This window comes from Pristiophorus japonicus, chromosome 14 (assembly GCF_044704955.1).
Source record: "Pristiophorus japonicus isolate sPriJap1 chromosome 14, sPriJap1.hap1, whole genome shotgun sequence".
Taxonomy (NCBI): domain Eukaryota; kingdom Metazoa; phylum Chordata; class Chondrichthyes; family Pristiophoridae; genus Pristiophorus; species Pristiophorus japonicus.
Genome location: NC_091990.1, coordinates 166,518,771 through 166,534,645, shown reverse-complemented (window position 1 = coordinate 166,534,645; position 15,875 = coordinate 166,518,771). Strand labels below are relative to the sequence as shown.

General features: G+C 46.8%; 2 protein-coding genes across 5 annotated transcripts in view; both read right to left on the bottom strand.

Moving 5' to 3' along the window:
- Positions 1-1,315, bottom strand: part of pgghg (protein-glucosylgalactosylhydroxylysine glucosidase) — a 43,997-nt gene extending 42,682 nt beyond the window's left edge. The window contains exon 1 of the mRNA XM_070898664.1: positions 955-1,315. The gene's annotated coding sequence lies outside the window, so the exon portion shown is untranslated. The remainder of the gene's footprint in view (positions 1-954) is intronic.
- Positions 1,316-6,214: 4,899 nt separating this feature from the next.
- LOC139280212 (uncharacterized) overlaps positions 6,215-15,875 on the bottom strand; it is a 122,494-nt gene continuing 112,833 nt past the window's right edge. For 2 of the 4 annotated variants that reach the window (XM_070899810.1, XM_070899811.1), the window contains 2 exons: positions 13,237-13,329; positions 6,215-8,376 (listed from right to left, as the gene is read on the bottom strand). In XM_070899810.1, the coding sequence (XP_070755911.1) occupies positions 8,084-8,376; positions 13,237-13,329 (386 nt within the window). In that variant the 3' untranslated portion in view covers positions 6,215-8,083. The remainder of the gene's footprint in view (positions 8,377-13,236; positions 13,330-15,875) is intronic. The other 2 variants (XM_070899814.1, XM_070899815.1) reach the window with 1 other exon arrangement.

Genomic DNA, 15,875 nt, shown 5'->3' with positions numbered 1-15,875 from the left:
TTAAAATTAGTTTTTCAGCGCCATAATATAGAAACATAGAAAATAGGTGCAGGAGTAGGCCATTCGACCCTTCGAGCCTGCACCACCATTCAATATGATCATGGCTGATCATGCAACATCAGTACTCCATTCCTGCTTTCTCTCCATACCCCTTGATCCCTTTAGCCGTAAGGGCCACATCTAACTCCCTTTTGAATATATCTAACGAACTGGCCTCAACAACTTTCTGTGGTAGAGAATTCCACAGGTTCACAATTCTCTGAGTGAAGAAGTTTCTCCTCATCTCGGTCCTAAATGGCTTACCCCTTACCCTGAGACTGTGACTCCTTTGTTTAACAGTCAATATGCTGTTAAAGCCCCAGTTTACACCTCATCCCTTTACGTCTAACTTTTAATTAATGTGTAAGTTTTCATCAGTTTCCCTGATTTGAGAGATTTCGCTGATTGCCGGCTCTGGGGGCGCAGCGCAACTTCAGGGTTTCCGTATTAGGCTGCGCATGCGCTAAATCCTAAAGTTGCGGTCAGTTTCAAAGGCGAAATGACGGCGAACCATTGGGACCGCAACTTCCCAGCCACAGTTTTCAGAGTTGCCCGGCTGTACCTGACAAGATAAACCAATCAAATTCTGCTTATAAATGCCTCCTGAAACCCCAACCTTTCCTGTTCCAATCTATTCTGATACAGGTCCTCGCTTTGAGAATGTCAGAATATCCTGAAGTTCGCCTTGAAGAACGGTGTGTTATAACCAGGGGGGAAAGTCCCTGATCCCCCATTCCCCCTCCAACATCCCGGGCCCATGTGTGGCCAGACCCCCCCACCCCGGGCCCATGTGTGGCCGGGGGCCCCGCGGGATCTCCAGAGGCTGGTCGCGGCGATATAAAAGTTCGCAGCTTCACTTTTCTCTCGGATTCCGAACGCAAATTAAACATTGAAATAAAAAATGGGTGTACCGACCCGCGCAGCGCTTCGCCCGTCCACCTCCGCCCGGTTTTAGTGAAACAAAGGCAGGTTTCTGCCAAGAGACGGATTCTGTACCAGGAACGTCCCGCGATCCCGCTCGGAATCCTGGACAAAGCCGCGGTCCTGCCGTACAGGGTCTGCTCCCTCGCTCACTGAGTCTCTGCTCCCTCACTGAGGGTCTGCTCACTTTCTGCTCCCTCACTGAGTCTCTGCTCCCTCCCTCACTCTCGGCTCACTTTCTGCTCCCTCACTGAGTCTCTGCTCCCTCCCTCACTCTCGGCTCACTTTCTGCTCCCTCACTGAGTCTCTGCTCACTCTCTGCTCCCTCCCTGAGTCTCTGCTCCCTCCCTCACTCTCTGCTCCCTCCCTGAGTCTCTGCTCCCTCCCTCACTCTCTGCTCCCTCACTGAGTCTCTGCTCACTTTCTACTCCCTCCCTCACTCTCTGCTCCCTCCCTGAGTCTCTGCTCACTTTCTGCTCCCTCACTGAGTCTCTGCTCACTCACTCAGCCTCAGGGTAACTCCCCAAACTCCCTCCCGGGCTCTCTCTCTCTCTCTCGCTGCCGGCAGTGGGTCTAGACCCTGGGTTGGAGGCAGTTCCTCTGGGAATCGGTTGCACGCTTCCTTTGAAAAGGAAAAGGAGCCTTGCTAGAATAAATGTACATTTCCCTGGGCAAAGGCCAGGATAGAGGCCGCGAAGGGGGCGGAATCAAAGCGCAAATTCTGCGGTTGGCTTTGCTGTCCAGAGAAAAATGTATTGACAACTATCAAAGTTTGCAAAACATCGGCAGCGGTGAAAAACTGACTTTTTAACGCCTCCTAGCGGAGGAAGAGATTAGAACAGTCTCCCCAGCAGGCGTGACCTGAAGGTCCCCTTACAGTTAATGCAGGATACTGTAGGTGGTTCGACTAAAGTTTCCTCCACACAGTCCAGAAGAATCAATTGCTGATGACTCCTGTGTCTGTTAGCCGCACAGTGGTGAAGTCCTTCATTAAACGCAACACTCCACTGAAAGTTGCTTCCAAGGTATGTGTATTCTGCCTCTTTAGGATATTTAATATCTTTGTACACAAGGACAGCAGCGAAGGGTAACGTCATCAAGGTCCAGGTCGGTGATTGGAGCATGGGCAGATACAGCAGGAGCGGTGAGGTCGGGGCGAAGGAGCGGCGAGGGATTGTAGAGTACAGTGATCGGGGCCCGGGGGAGCTGTGAGTTCGGGGCCAGGGGCCCGGGGCAGCACGGGCCAGCCCACACTGCGATATGTGTGTGCACTAGTTCCGTGCAGCAGAGCTGGTCTCCAGTCGTCTTGGTTAACCCTTGCCACTGGACCAAGACCTAGCTCTGTCAAGCCCGTGTGGTGACTGGTGTGCAACGGTCACCACAAGTTACAAAAATCCACGCACAGGCATCTTCCACCCTTCAGGATGTAGATCGGGTCCTTCATTGAAACACCTGTGAACTCGTCCTTTTTTGGCGTGGAAGCAAGTCTTCCTCATTTTGAGGGACTGCCTATAACAAGGGTGAGGGAAAACAATGCCATAATGAACCTTCCCTCAGTTGGCACATGCCATCCTAATTCACCAGCTCTGGTCCATCCTGCATGGCTGCCTCCTTGTAGAGCAGTCAGCCCTGGGCCAAATGTGGCCTTTGAACTTTAATCTGGCTGCAAAACTCTTGTTGCTTCCCTTCCTCTTTGTACCTGTAAGCAAAGCGTTCAGCATCTTCAAGCTGTGTGACGTTCCAGATCCTTGAAGGCTGCTCCCTCCAGACTCAGCCGCTTTAAAGAGCTGAAGCATCCTTTCCTGCTCCCCGTGTTGCCTTTATGGCCCCAGCCATTTCTCTCTTGTTACCTGTGGCTCTTGAAGCAGAGAAAAGATTGTTGAAGATAAAGGAGAAAGAGAGGGTGGAGATGGAGTAGAGAGAAAGAGCAAGGAAGGACTAGAAAAGATGAGAGAGACAAAGGAGCAAAAGAGGAGACAAGAGGCGAGGACCAGAAATGGGATTGGGTAGGTAGGAGGCTAGAGAAAGAACAAGTGATGACTTCACTTTTATGTCTATGGGAGTCTTTTTTTGTGTATCGTGTTTTTTGTGCGAGGTCGTGTATTATTGCATAGCTCCCAACTGCTCAGCCTTTGGCCCTCCATTCACCATCGTACTTCTGCCGCTGTCAGTCTGCTCAATCACTTCCTCACTTCTGCCTTTGATGTCCTTGTTCCCAGCAAAACCCTTTCTCTCACCCTGGTCATTCCCCCTGGTATGGCCAGTTCAGAGAAGGTTCACCAGGTTGATTCCGGGGATGAGTGGGTTGACTTATGAGGAAAGGTTGAGTAGGTTGGAATTCAGAAGAATGAGAAGTGATCTTATCGAAACGTGTAAGATTATGAGGGGGCTTGACAAGGTGGATGCAGAGAGGATGTTTCCACTGATGGGGGAGACTAGAACTAAGGGGACATAGTCTTATAATAAGGGGCCGCCCATTTAAAACTGAGATGAGGAGGAATTTCTTCTCTCAGAAGGTTGTAAATCTGTGGAATTCGCTGCCTCAGAGAGCTGTGGAAGCTGGGACACTGAATAAATTTAAGACAGAAATAGACAGTTTCTTAACCAATAAGGGGTTATGGGGAGCAGGCGGGAAAGTGGAGCTGAGTCCATGATCAGATCAGCCATGATCTTATTGAGTGGCGGAACAGGCTCAAGGGGCCATATGGCCTACTCTTATGTTCTTATGTTATGTTCCATCTTCACTCTCTCAAGAACAAGAAGTACAGACTGGTTTAACCATCCATCACCAGATCTGGTCTGGACCACATCAAGCACTATCAGGCTTCACTGCCAAAACAGTGCAAAGATAAGCCCTGGTTTATTTTCTTCACCACCAAAGAGAAACCCCTCTCCACTGGCCCCATCACTATTACCCCCAACAAGTGCCAGGAGCTCATGGACTTCTTTATCACTATGATTGAGACCATCTATTCAGTTGCCTCTGTTGCCTCTCCCTTCTCCTTACCCGCTGATCCAAATTTCCCCTATAGGTTCCCTCCAGCCCAAGCATCATTCCTTAATATCTCTCCAATCTCCTTCTGCCTTCCAAAACCACCGTTATCATCCTCATCCTCAATACACCACCCTCAACCCCATCCTTGCAAACTACCGCTCCATCTCCAACCTTCATATCCTCCCTAAAATTCTTGAATCCATACCCATCTTTTCCACAACTGCCTGTTTGAATCTCTCAAATCAGGTTTCCATCCCTGCCACTACACGGAAACGGTCCGAACTAAAGTCACAAGTGGCATCATCTGTGATTGCGACCATGGTACATTATCCCTCCTTGTCCTTCTCAGCATCTCTGCAGCCAAACTATCTTCCTCCAAAGCCTCTCCTCCGTTGTTCAGCTGAGCAGGACTGCCCTTGCTTGGTTCCACTCCTGTCTATCTGATCTTAACCAGAGCATCTACAGAAATTACATCTCTTCGTGTCATTGCACCGTTCCCTCCAAAGTCCTTCAAGAATCTTTTTCACTTCCTGTTCTTCATCAATCTTCATTGGTGACATCACCCACATTCACGGGGTCAGCTTCTATATGTACGCTGATGACACTCAGCTCTAGCTGTCCACTATCTCACACAACTCCTCCATTGTCTCTTTGTTGTCAGACTGATTGACTGATTTCCAGTCTTGAATGAGCCACAATTTCCTCTAGTTCAACTGTGGGAAGACAGAAGACACCATCTTTGGCCCCCATCACAAATTCTGTCCCATTACCACTGATTCCATCCTCCTCTCCGATTCTAGTGCAATCATGTCCTTCCTATAATACGGCAATCAGAACTGCACGCAGTACTCCAGCTGTGGCCTAACCAAAGTATTATACAATTTAAGCATAACCTCCTTGCTCTTATATTCTATGCCTTGGCCAATAAAGGCAAGCATTCCATATGCCTTCTTAAATGTTTGCCGCTCCTTATCTACCTTCATACATGTTAATCTAATTTCCCAATCTACCGTAGCAAACTCACCCCTCATACCTAAGTAATTGGTTTTATTTAAGCTTATGGCTCTAGTTTTGGACCTACATTGGCTCCCGGTTAAGCAACGCTTCGATTTCAAAATTTTCCCTCTCTCTCTCTCTCTAGGCCATCAAAGTGGATAACCTCACATTTATCCACATTATACTTCATCTGCCATGCATTTGCCCACTCACCTAACCTATCCAAGTCACTCTGCAGCCTCATAGCATCCTCCTCGCAGTTCACACTGCCACCCAACTTAGTGCCATCTGCAAATTTGGAGATGCTACATTTAATCCCCTCATCTAAATCATTAATGTACAATGTAAACAGCTGGGGCCCCAGCACAGAACCTTGCGGTACCCCACTAGTCACTGCCTGCCATTCTGAAAAGTACCCATTTACTCCTACTCTTTGCTTCCTGTCTGACAACCAGTTCTCAATCCAAGCAATTAGGAAGGCAAGTGGCATGTTGGTCTTTACTGCAGGGGGATTGTAGTACAAGAGTAAGGAAATCTTGTTACAATGTACAGAGCTTTGGTGAGACCACACCTGGAGTACTGTGCAGAGTTTGGGTCTCCTTATCTGAGGAAGAATATACTTGCCTTAGAGGCAGTGCAAAAAAGGTTCATTAGGTTGATTCCGGGAATAAGAGGGTTGTCTTATGAGGAGAGATTAAGTAGATTGAGCCGATACTTTAGAAGAATGAGAGGTGATTGCATTGAAAGATGTAAGATTCTGAGGGGGATTGACAGGGTAGATGCTGAGAGGTAATTTCCCTTGTCTGGGGAGTCTAGAACTAGGGGACATAGGCTCAGGATAAGAAGTTGGCAATTTAAGACTGAGATGGGGAGGAATTTCTTTGGAATTCTCTCCCCCCAAAGGGCTGTGGATGCTGAATCGTTGAGTATATTCAAGGCTGAGATAGATAGATTTTTGGACTCTAAGGGAATCACGGGATATGGGGATCGGGTGGGAAAGTGGAGTTGAGGTCGAATATCAGCCAATATCTTACTGAACGGCGGAGTACGCATGAGGGGCCGTATGGCCCACTCCTGCTCCTAATTCTTATGTTCTTACAAGACACTTTGATATAATAAATGCAAGGCTTAATATTATAATCATTTAAATATATTTAAGCAAATCAGTGCTGCTTAAACAAGGAAAGTGACTAATAAAAACTGAACTGACTGAATAAATCTATAAGCCAGCAATCATATAAATTAACTTACATGTCATAAATATTTGATTCATTTTTTTAATGAAACATAAGACTGCTGGTTTTGCTATTTTCATTACTTGTGTTTGACAGGAAAGAGAGTGATACAAGCATTTCAATGAAAGAACTCACTGATACCACATCACATAACATATACAATATTATAAGGCTGGATCTTGCAATACATTATCAGGATAGTTACTGTATCATAATGTGTCATGACACAAGACTTTTCAGTAGTGTCCTTTACTTTATATAATTTTCATGTTCTTTTATCAGACTCCAGAAGTTGTTTCCTCAAAACATAATGGTCTTCCTAACATAAGGGAATGTGTCCAAGTAAAACCAATTGCTTTCTCCTAAAATAAGGATGATGAGAGCTTCACCCACCTAGCCTGACTGCTCATGACACATTCCATCCATTACCAGTGTTTGGGGACTAGGTTAAGTGTTGCGATTATGATACAGTGAACTATATCATTTGACCTATTAAAGAAAATTAATATTCTGGAACGCCCTTCTCTTTTCTCCTCCAGTTTTTCTCCATCCTCTGACTCTTGCTGGAGGATGGATCTATGGTGCCAGGAGCCACTTCACCCAAGTGACCATACTAACCTGTCTGGGCAGGTGATTCAAATGTGGCACCATCAAAGCTAAACCGGGTCCTGGTCTCACCCAACACACACACCTTTCCAGCAGAGGTCACAGGATAATAATCAAGTGAAAGAACATGGGCTGCTTTTGCTTCTCCTTAACCCAGCAACACTGAGGCTAATTGTACTGCGCCCCTCACTGCCACAGCTGAACTTGGTGAACACAGTACAGACCAGGGAATCAAAACTGGATGTCGCTCGCCCCCCCACCTCCCCCCCAGCCTTTTCTGAATGGCTCAATACCACACCATAAGATCTATTTACCCACTGAGATATTGGGGTTCGTTGTCTCCTATCTAATGCATAATATATCCCAGTGAGAAAGCATCTTTATAGAGCAAAAAAAAAAGTCGGGTGGTCTATACAGTGAATCAGTTATTGGCTGGCTCCTGTTACATTAAGTGTTACTTATCGTTCTTTGCAGTTCTGGATGCTGTGCTGGTTCTCCAACACAATTTAAGACCATGGTGTCAGACCTAAGCAGCCATTCGTGAACGTTTAAAAAGAAAAGCAGGAAATGTTTTTCCTGACAATCAGCACCTCAGAAGAAAAGTTAGCATTTCAAATGAGATTTTTCATTATAGGAGAAGAATCTGAGGGAGGGTCCCACCCAAAATGTGTCCCTAACTTTTCTCTTTCAGATGTTATCAACCTACTCTGTAGTTCCATTGTTTCCTTTCTTACAATGAATTTCCCCTCCTCTCCTGATGGCTGGGATACAGTTCCACAGGTGCTTGTAGCTTCCTGGCACTTAGCCCACTCGTTCATGCGCGAGGCTAAGCAACATGTGTCAGCAGGCTTTTCAACTGTGGAGAGCGGGGCATTACAGCCAAGCCCACCTTGTCCTCGCCCAGCATCCACACACGCAATTTTAGGCAGGATAGTGATCCAGAGAGGAAGCCAAGGCTGATTCTTCTGCTCTCTAGCCAAACCTGGAAAGGTCAATTATAACACCCCCATACTGAGATCAGTTAACTCGGCACAGATGGAACCTGGGACCTATTTGATGTGCTTGGGTTAGTGGGATAGTGCAACTGAGTCATTCGGGAAGCTCTCTGTAAATTAACTCACTCTCCATCCTGCCACTTCCTCGTCCTGTTTAGACTTGGATGCTGCAAGAACGGGCATTGTGGAGGTAAATCTGGGAAACTGTAACTTAACTGCTCCTGACTAACATAGGATGAACCGAGCAAAGAACCATTAACAGCAAGTAATTTAAACAATTAAAAAGAACATAAATATTAATTGTTCGAGGGAGGAGGTGTGAATATGTGTGTGTTCTGGTTCTGCAGCGATCTCAGATAATCCGGTGTTTGAGGTGCTGGAATCATCGAGGATCTGGAGTGATCGAGCAACAACTGGATAATCCGCAGCTCATGCTCACGCTCCTCTCTCCGTCTCTCTTCCTCCCATTTGTAGAACCGTTCCTCAGCTTTCCTCTGATAGTCCATGAAGGTATTGATAATGGTGCCAATGTGTCTCTGAAAAATAGTTCCTTTCTTCAGCTTCATCTTCTTTTTTGGCACTGAACAATCTACATGTTTTCAAAAAGACAGTTAAGTGAGATACAATCATATTACTTGGGATAAAGACTTGCATTTATACAGCACATTTCATGACCACCGGACGTTCCAAAGCGCTTTACAGCAAATTAACTACTTTTGTGTAGTCACTGTTGTAATGTGGGAAACACGGCAGCCAACTTGCGCACAGCAAGCTCCCACAAACAGCAATTTGATAATGACCAGATCATCTGTTTTAGTGATGTTGGTTGTGGGATAAATATTGGCTGAGACACCGGGGAGAACTTGCTCTTCTTCAAATAGTGTCATCGGATCTTTTACGCACGCCTGAAAGGGCATATGGGGCCTTGGTTTAACGTCTCATCCGAACAACAGCACCTCCGACAGTGCGGCGCTCCCTCAGTTCTGCCTTGGAGTGTCAGCGTAGAGGCTGTGCTCAAAGCTCTGGAGTGGGGCTTGAACCCACAACCTTCTGACTCAGAGACAAGAGTGCTACCCATTGAGTCACAGCTGACACCTGGTGCAGCAGTGCATGCTTATGTTCAACTCAGTGCTCTTCTTTGTTACTTTAAATGTTTTAATTTTTACCCCTGCTCTCCTGTTGGTGCCAACTCCGTGCCAGCCACTTCTGGTATTTTACCCAAGCAGCTATTCTTGATGTGAGCCTAATTAGTAACCGTCAGCGGGCTATTCAATTATGAAAAGCACCAGTCACCACCCGGCATCAACAAAAACAGAGCTTCAGATAATGATTGGGAGCAGGAACTCTTGTGATGTTCTTCACTCTCTAACCCAGTAGTGCTAAGGCCAGTGTAGCACTCTTACTGCAGGCCCAACTGAGATGAGCTAAGATGGATCGCAGGAATCTTCTGCTCTGTATGGCCTTATTATTTTGAATGATAAGGGAGTCAAGAGTTATGGGGAGCGGGCAGGGAAGTGGAGTTGTGGCCAAGATCAGATCAGCCAAGATCTTATTGAATGACGGAGCAGGCTAGAGGGGCCAAATGGCCGACTCCTGCTCCTATTTCTTATGTCCTTATTTTGTGCTACATTTGGTGGTGGTTATAAAGAAAGACTTGCATTTATATAGCACCTTTCAACGACCGGACGTCTCAAAGCGCAATGAAGTACTTTTGAAGTGTAGTCACTGTTGTAATGTGGGAAACGCGGCAGCCAACCTGCGCACAGCAAGCTCCCACAAACATCAATGTGATAATGACCAGATCATCTGATTTTGTTCTGTTGATTGAGGGATAAATATTGGCTCCAGGACACTGGGGATAACTCCATTTATGATGCCAAATTAAGAATTTTTGTTTAATTTTGGCTTGGTGGCTGTCCCTATAAGTCCAGTTACAATAAGTGGGGCTAGAACCTCCACTTTCTTTGCATGCTTATCGCCCACTTTACCGCTGAAATGACGTATAACGCCCAGATATCGCTCATTTTGGCTCAAAATGGAAACTGACGGGCATTTTTCGGAAACTTATCGCCGAGCGTTACTTTCCCTATGTGCTTAATGCCGAGAAAAAATATTACCGCTCGCTCACTTTTTTGGGGCGGAATCAGCAGGATGGACGATTTCAAGGCCCATAATATCGCCCAGCGTGCCTTTCTGCACTGAATTAACGCCGAGATTCAATATTAATGCCCGCTCACTGTTTTTTGTCGTAAAGAGCATATTTATCCAAAATAGCGGCCATGGAGATCGCCCGTCGTCAATTGCACCATCTCGCACACATATCGCCCACAATATCGCTCGCTCAAAAAACTGCTCACAAAAAGTGGAACTAACCGGAACGAATCACAGGGATATGGATGCCATGTTCTAGATCACATGTCATGTCTTTTAAAGACTGCTGTGCTTCAACCTCGGTGGAGTTCGGATGTACCCTGCAGGTCGTTGGAGTTGATGTGAACATCTCTAAAAACATCTTGACCACACTGTGACCGATTGGAATTGAAGAGGTGTGTTCTTCGGGACATTCCTTGTTTGTGAGCAATCGGTGGAAAACAGAGAGCTACTGCAATGGGTCCTGTCCTTTCTCACCTTCTCTTGCTGACCAAATACATGCAGTAGACTCGACAACACCAAAGAAACGCTCCACTGCATTATGTGCCCAATGTAAGACGTGACAGACTGATGAGGAGGACCAGATGTTACACCCCCCGCAAGTACAAGGAGAAGCAGTCTTACCTCGACTTGCCCGACACCTCCTGCCTTCGGAGACTGCGCTTCCACAAAGAGGTTATCACTGAGGTATGCCAGCTGATAAGGGAAGATCTGCAGCCTGCCAGCATCATCAGTACTGCACTGTCCGTCGAGGTCAAAGTCACCGCGGCACTGTCGTTCTATGCCTCGGGTTCTTTTCAGGTCACAGCTGGCGACACTTTCTCAGCATGCCACACATCGCTGCATTAGACAGGTCACTGAAGCCCTGTACGCATGCAGGAGGGACTTGATCAGCTTCCCAAGACCAGGGAGGCACAGAGTGAGAGGGCTCTAGGATTTTCCAGAATTGCAAACTTCCCCAAGTGCAGGGAGCAAAAGACTGTACGCACATCACGATGCAGGCACCTTTTCAGGATGCAGAGGTTTTCAGGAACCGCAAGGGATTCCACTCCCTGAATATATTCATTGGATATATTCAAGAGGGAGTTAGATATGGCCCTTACGGCTAAAGGGATGAAGGGGTATGGAGAGAAAGCAGGAAAGGGGTACTGAGGTGAAGGATCAGCCATGATCTTATTGAATGGTGGTGCAGGCTCGCAGGGCCGAATGACCTACTCCTGCACCTATTTTCTATGTTTCTATGAATGTCCAACTGGTTGTCGGCTACCAGCAAATTACACTGGCAGTGAATACTCAATTTCCGGGCAGCATCGATGATGCTCACATCCTGCGTGAGAGCACTGTATCTGACTTGTTTAACAGTCAGCCACAAGGTCAATGCTGGATGCTTGGGGACAAAGGATGTGGCCTCGCCACCTGGCTGATGACCCCCACTGCGCGACACCCACACCGAGGCTGAGAGGCGATACAATGAGAGCCACAGAGCAACTCGCAATATCGTGGAGAAAACCATTGGCGTGCTGAAGCAGCGCTTTAGATGCCTGGACCACAGGCGACGAGCTCCAATACCACCCTGAGCAGGTAGCTCAATTCATGGTGGTGTGCTTCATGCTACACAACATGGCTATCAGGAGGGGACAAGAATTGCCTGATGAGTCTGACAGTCCATCTCAGGAGAGAGAGGAAGAGGAGGCGGACGCTGATATCAGCCCAGTCAATCAGGCTGACGCTGAAGCCATGCCCCCGCCCCCCTGTAGACCACATGAAAGGGCCCATAGTGGCATGATAGCTGCAAGAACTTTGCATCAGGACCTCATCAATGATCGCTTTGCCTGAAAGAACGTTGGTGTTATTTACAAGGCTGACACACTGCTGGCTGTGCAGGTCATACATCAATGGTGTGCATCACCTTGGTGACAGATAAAGTTTAAGTTGATTGAAGTTAAGTGTGATTATACCCTTTGATGTTAAGGAATCACCAGCATGTAATAGTGCAGCTATCTGAGCCAATGTGCTGAAAGGCTTTGGTAAATAAAAAACATGTAAACCGAACATTAGTCTGAAATCATCAGTATTTCTGTACAAGACAACCCTGCCCCCCCACCGCCCCACCCCTGCTTCTCCTCCCCATCCCTACCCCTCCTCCCCATCCCTACCCCTTCCCCTTCCCCTTACCCTCCTGACTCCAAGCCGTCTGGCCGAGGAGGTCCTCAGGCGATGCTTCATGGGGGGGTGACAGCTGAAGCGCTGCAAGATGTTGCTGCTGGCTTTCATGTGTGGTTGGCATAAGGGTGCATCACCTTGGGGTGCAGTGCTGCACTCCGGGACCACTGGGAGCCCCCTGCCACCAGTGTTCCTGGGTACCAGCTCCAGGGCCTCCTCCATCCCTTCCATGTGATATCTTATTTGTTGGACAAAAACTCGGTGCCAGCTATGATCTTAGTAGGCTTTTTGCTGCTGGTGAATCTCCATCGTTCCTCCCACAACAGCCAGACAAGCACACACCACAGCCACACATGCTTTCAGTGCCTCTGAGCTCCCTCTCTGTCTCCTCTTCTGCACATATCATGATGACCCTTGACCTCCTGAATTGCGGGAATCGAGCGTTGCCATGCCGTTGCTAAGGACGGCCACACTTTATGACAGAAGGTCAAAAAAATTTAACGCTACTGCCCATTTGATATTGCTCACGGTAACGCCCATTTTCAAAAATGTAAACTAGGTGTTTTGAGAATGGACGAGAAGCCGGCGATCTGAAAACCCGTTTTTAATGCCCATGCCAGAAATAACGCCCATTTTTGGGCGATAAGCACAAAAGTGGAGGTTTTAGCCCAAGGGATCTTAAAAGCCAATTTAGTTAAAATCCACGTCTCTCGCTCATTGTACTTTCATAACATCATCATAGGCAGTGCCTCGGAATCGAGGAAGACTTGCTTCCACTCCTAAAGTGAGTTCTGCGCTTTCATAACAGAAGTGCTGGGTTATCGGCAAAGATCAAAGCAAGGGCCTGGCAGTGTCTCAGGAGTGGGGAAGACATTGGGCAGGCCAGGACTGCCAAACAGCAAGCAGCACGCCCTAGCACCAAAATTATGAGTTGTCAAATGAGTGGAGAGAGTATATATATAATACCTAAGATGGTAATCTGGCATTCGGCCCTTCCATCGCTAGGTCTCATTCCCATACCTGTTTTGACTGTGCCAGTAATTCCTGACAATTTGCTGGATTTGTAAACAATAATTCTGTAATTACCCTGCTCATATTCATAACATTATTAGTGCATCATTGCTCAGGTACGCACCGTGCTCAGGTTCAATCCTTTTCCTGCTTGTTGCAGCAGGGGCCTCCGAGGCTGTGCTAATCTTCTCTTCTTCCACAGGGCCTTCTGTTTCTGCTACATGAGGAATCAAGCATAGAAGTAAATTATAACAGTAAGTTGTACCAGTCCCTTTAGAACACAACAGCACTCAACCAAACTTTTCCCATCAGACCTCACTGACTCTCAAATGAACCAGTATCATTAGAACCCAACACCATTCAACTAAACCAATCCCGTTGCAATCCAACAAACTGAACAACACCAATTGGCTTTACACATGTTACCGTCAGTAATGTAATGTTGATGTGTAGGGTTTACAGTGCAGAGTGGACATGGGAGAACCGGTTGATGTGGTGTATTTGGACTTTCAGAAGGCTTTCGACAAGGTCCCACACAAGAGATTAATGTGCAAAGTTAAAGCACATGGGATTGGGGGTAGTGTGCTGATGTGGATTGAGAACTGGTTAGCAGACAGGAAGCAATGAGTAGGAGTAAATGGGTACTTTTCAGAATGGCAGTGACTAGTGGGGTACCGCAAGGTTCTGTGCTGGGGCCCCAGCTGTTTACATTGTACGTTAATGATTTAGATGAGGGGATTAGATGTAGTATCTCCAAATTTGCGGATGACACTAAGTTGGGTGGCAGTGTGAGCTGCGAGGAGGATGCTATGAGGCTGCAGAGTGACTTGGATAGGTTAGGTGAGTGGGCAAATGCTTGGCAGATGAAGTATAATGTGGATAAATGTGAGGTTATCCACTTTGGTGGTAAAAACAGAGAGACAGACTATTATTTGAATGGTGACAGATTAGGAAAAGGGGAGGTGCAACGAGACCTGGGTGTCATGGTACATCAGTCATTGAAGGTTGGCATGCAGGTACAGCAGGTAAGAAAGCAAATGGCATGTTGGCCTTCATAGCGAGGGGATTTGAGAACAGGGGCAGGGAGGTGTTACTACAGTTGTACAGGGCCTTGGTGAGGCCACACCTGGAGTATTGTGTACAGTTTTGGTCTCCTAACTTGAGGAAGGACATTCTTGCTATTGAGGGAGTGCAGCGAAGGTTCACCAGACTGATTCCCGGGATGGCGGGACTGACATATCAAGAAAGACTGGATCAACTGGGCTTGTATTCACTGGAGTTCAGAAGAATGAGAGGGGATCTCATAGAAATGTTTAAAATTCTGATGGGTTTAGACAGGTTAGATGCAGGAAGAATGTTCCCAATGTTGGGGAAGTCCAGAACCAGGGATCACAGTCTAAGGATAAGGGGTAAGACATTTAGGACCGAGATGAGGAGAAACTTCTTCACCCAGAGAGTGGTGAACCTGTGGAATTCTCTACCACAGAAAGTTGTTGAGGCCAATTCACTAAATATATTCAAAAAAGAGTTAGATGTAGTCCTTACTACTAGGGGGATCAAGGGGTATGGCGAGAAAGCAGGAATGGGATACTGAAATTGCATGTTCAGCCATGAACCCATTGAATGGCGGTGCAGGCTAGAAGGGCCGAATGGCCCACTCCTGCACCTATTTTCTATGTTTCTAAACAGGCCATTCAACCCGTGTTTATGCTCCACACAAGCCTAAGGATAGGATTTCAGTAGCTTTCAATTTGAAGCCATTGTCATTTCTAATACCAGTTAATGAGTCCGTCTAAAACTACAGGTACTGAACTAGTATTGCACCCCACCTGAAGGTGCTTCATGGGACAGTACAAAGCGACCGTAACCCTGTATCGAACACGTGCTACACGATACCCCGAGCCTCACATCCAAATGGCAACATCTGCTCTCAATTTGGACTAGATTCCACAACCTGAGCCTCAGTTCAATGCTTCAAGCCCCAAGCAATATTAAATGGTATCGCCTTTGGATTTTCTCTTTCACATTTTGCTTGTCTGTTCAACCTTGTTGTATAGGACCAAATTCAAAATAAACAATTTATATACCAAACATATAAAAGGTTTAGTATCGGTATGAGTGTGGAGTTTCTCCTGGCCTTCTGAGTGGATCATGCTAACCATTTGATATTATTCATACCATAACTGGCAGGTTAGAAACATAGAAAATAGGTGCAGGAGTAGGCCATTCAGCCCTTCGAGCCTGCACCACCATTCAATATGATCATGGCTGATCATGCAACTTCAGTACCCCACTCCTGCTTTCTCTCCACACCCCCTGATCCCTTTAGCCGTAAGGGCCACATCTAACTCCCTTTTGAATATATCCAACGAACTGGCCTCAACAACTTTCTGTGGTAGAGAATTCTACAGGTTCACAATTCTCTGAGTGAAGAAGTTTCTCCTCATCTCGGTCCTAAATGGCTTACCCCTTATCCTTAGACTGTGACCCCTGGTTCTGGAACTCCCCAGCAATGGGAACATTCTTCCTGCATCGAACCTGTCCAATCCCGCCAGATTTTTATATGTTTCCATGAGATCCCCTCTCATTCTTCTAAATTCCATTGAATACAAGCCCAGTTGATCCAGTCTCTCCTCATATGTCAGTCCTGTCATCCCAGGAATCAATCAGTCCCCAAGCCATAAGAAATGATGGAGCCATGAAGATCGGATCTGTGTACTCGCATCTGGAACAAGCCTCCTTATCACCTGTGAGAAATGCCAT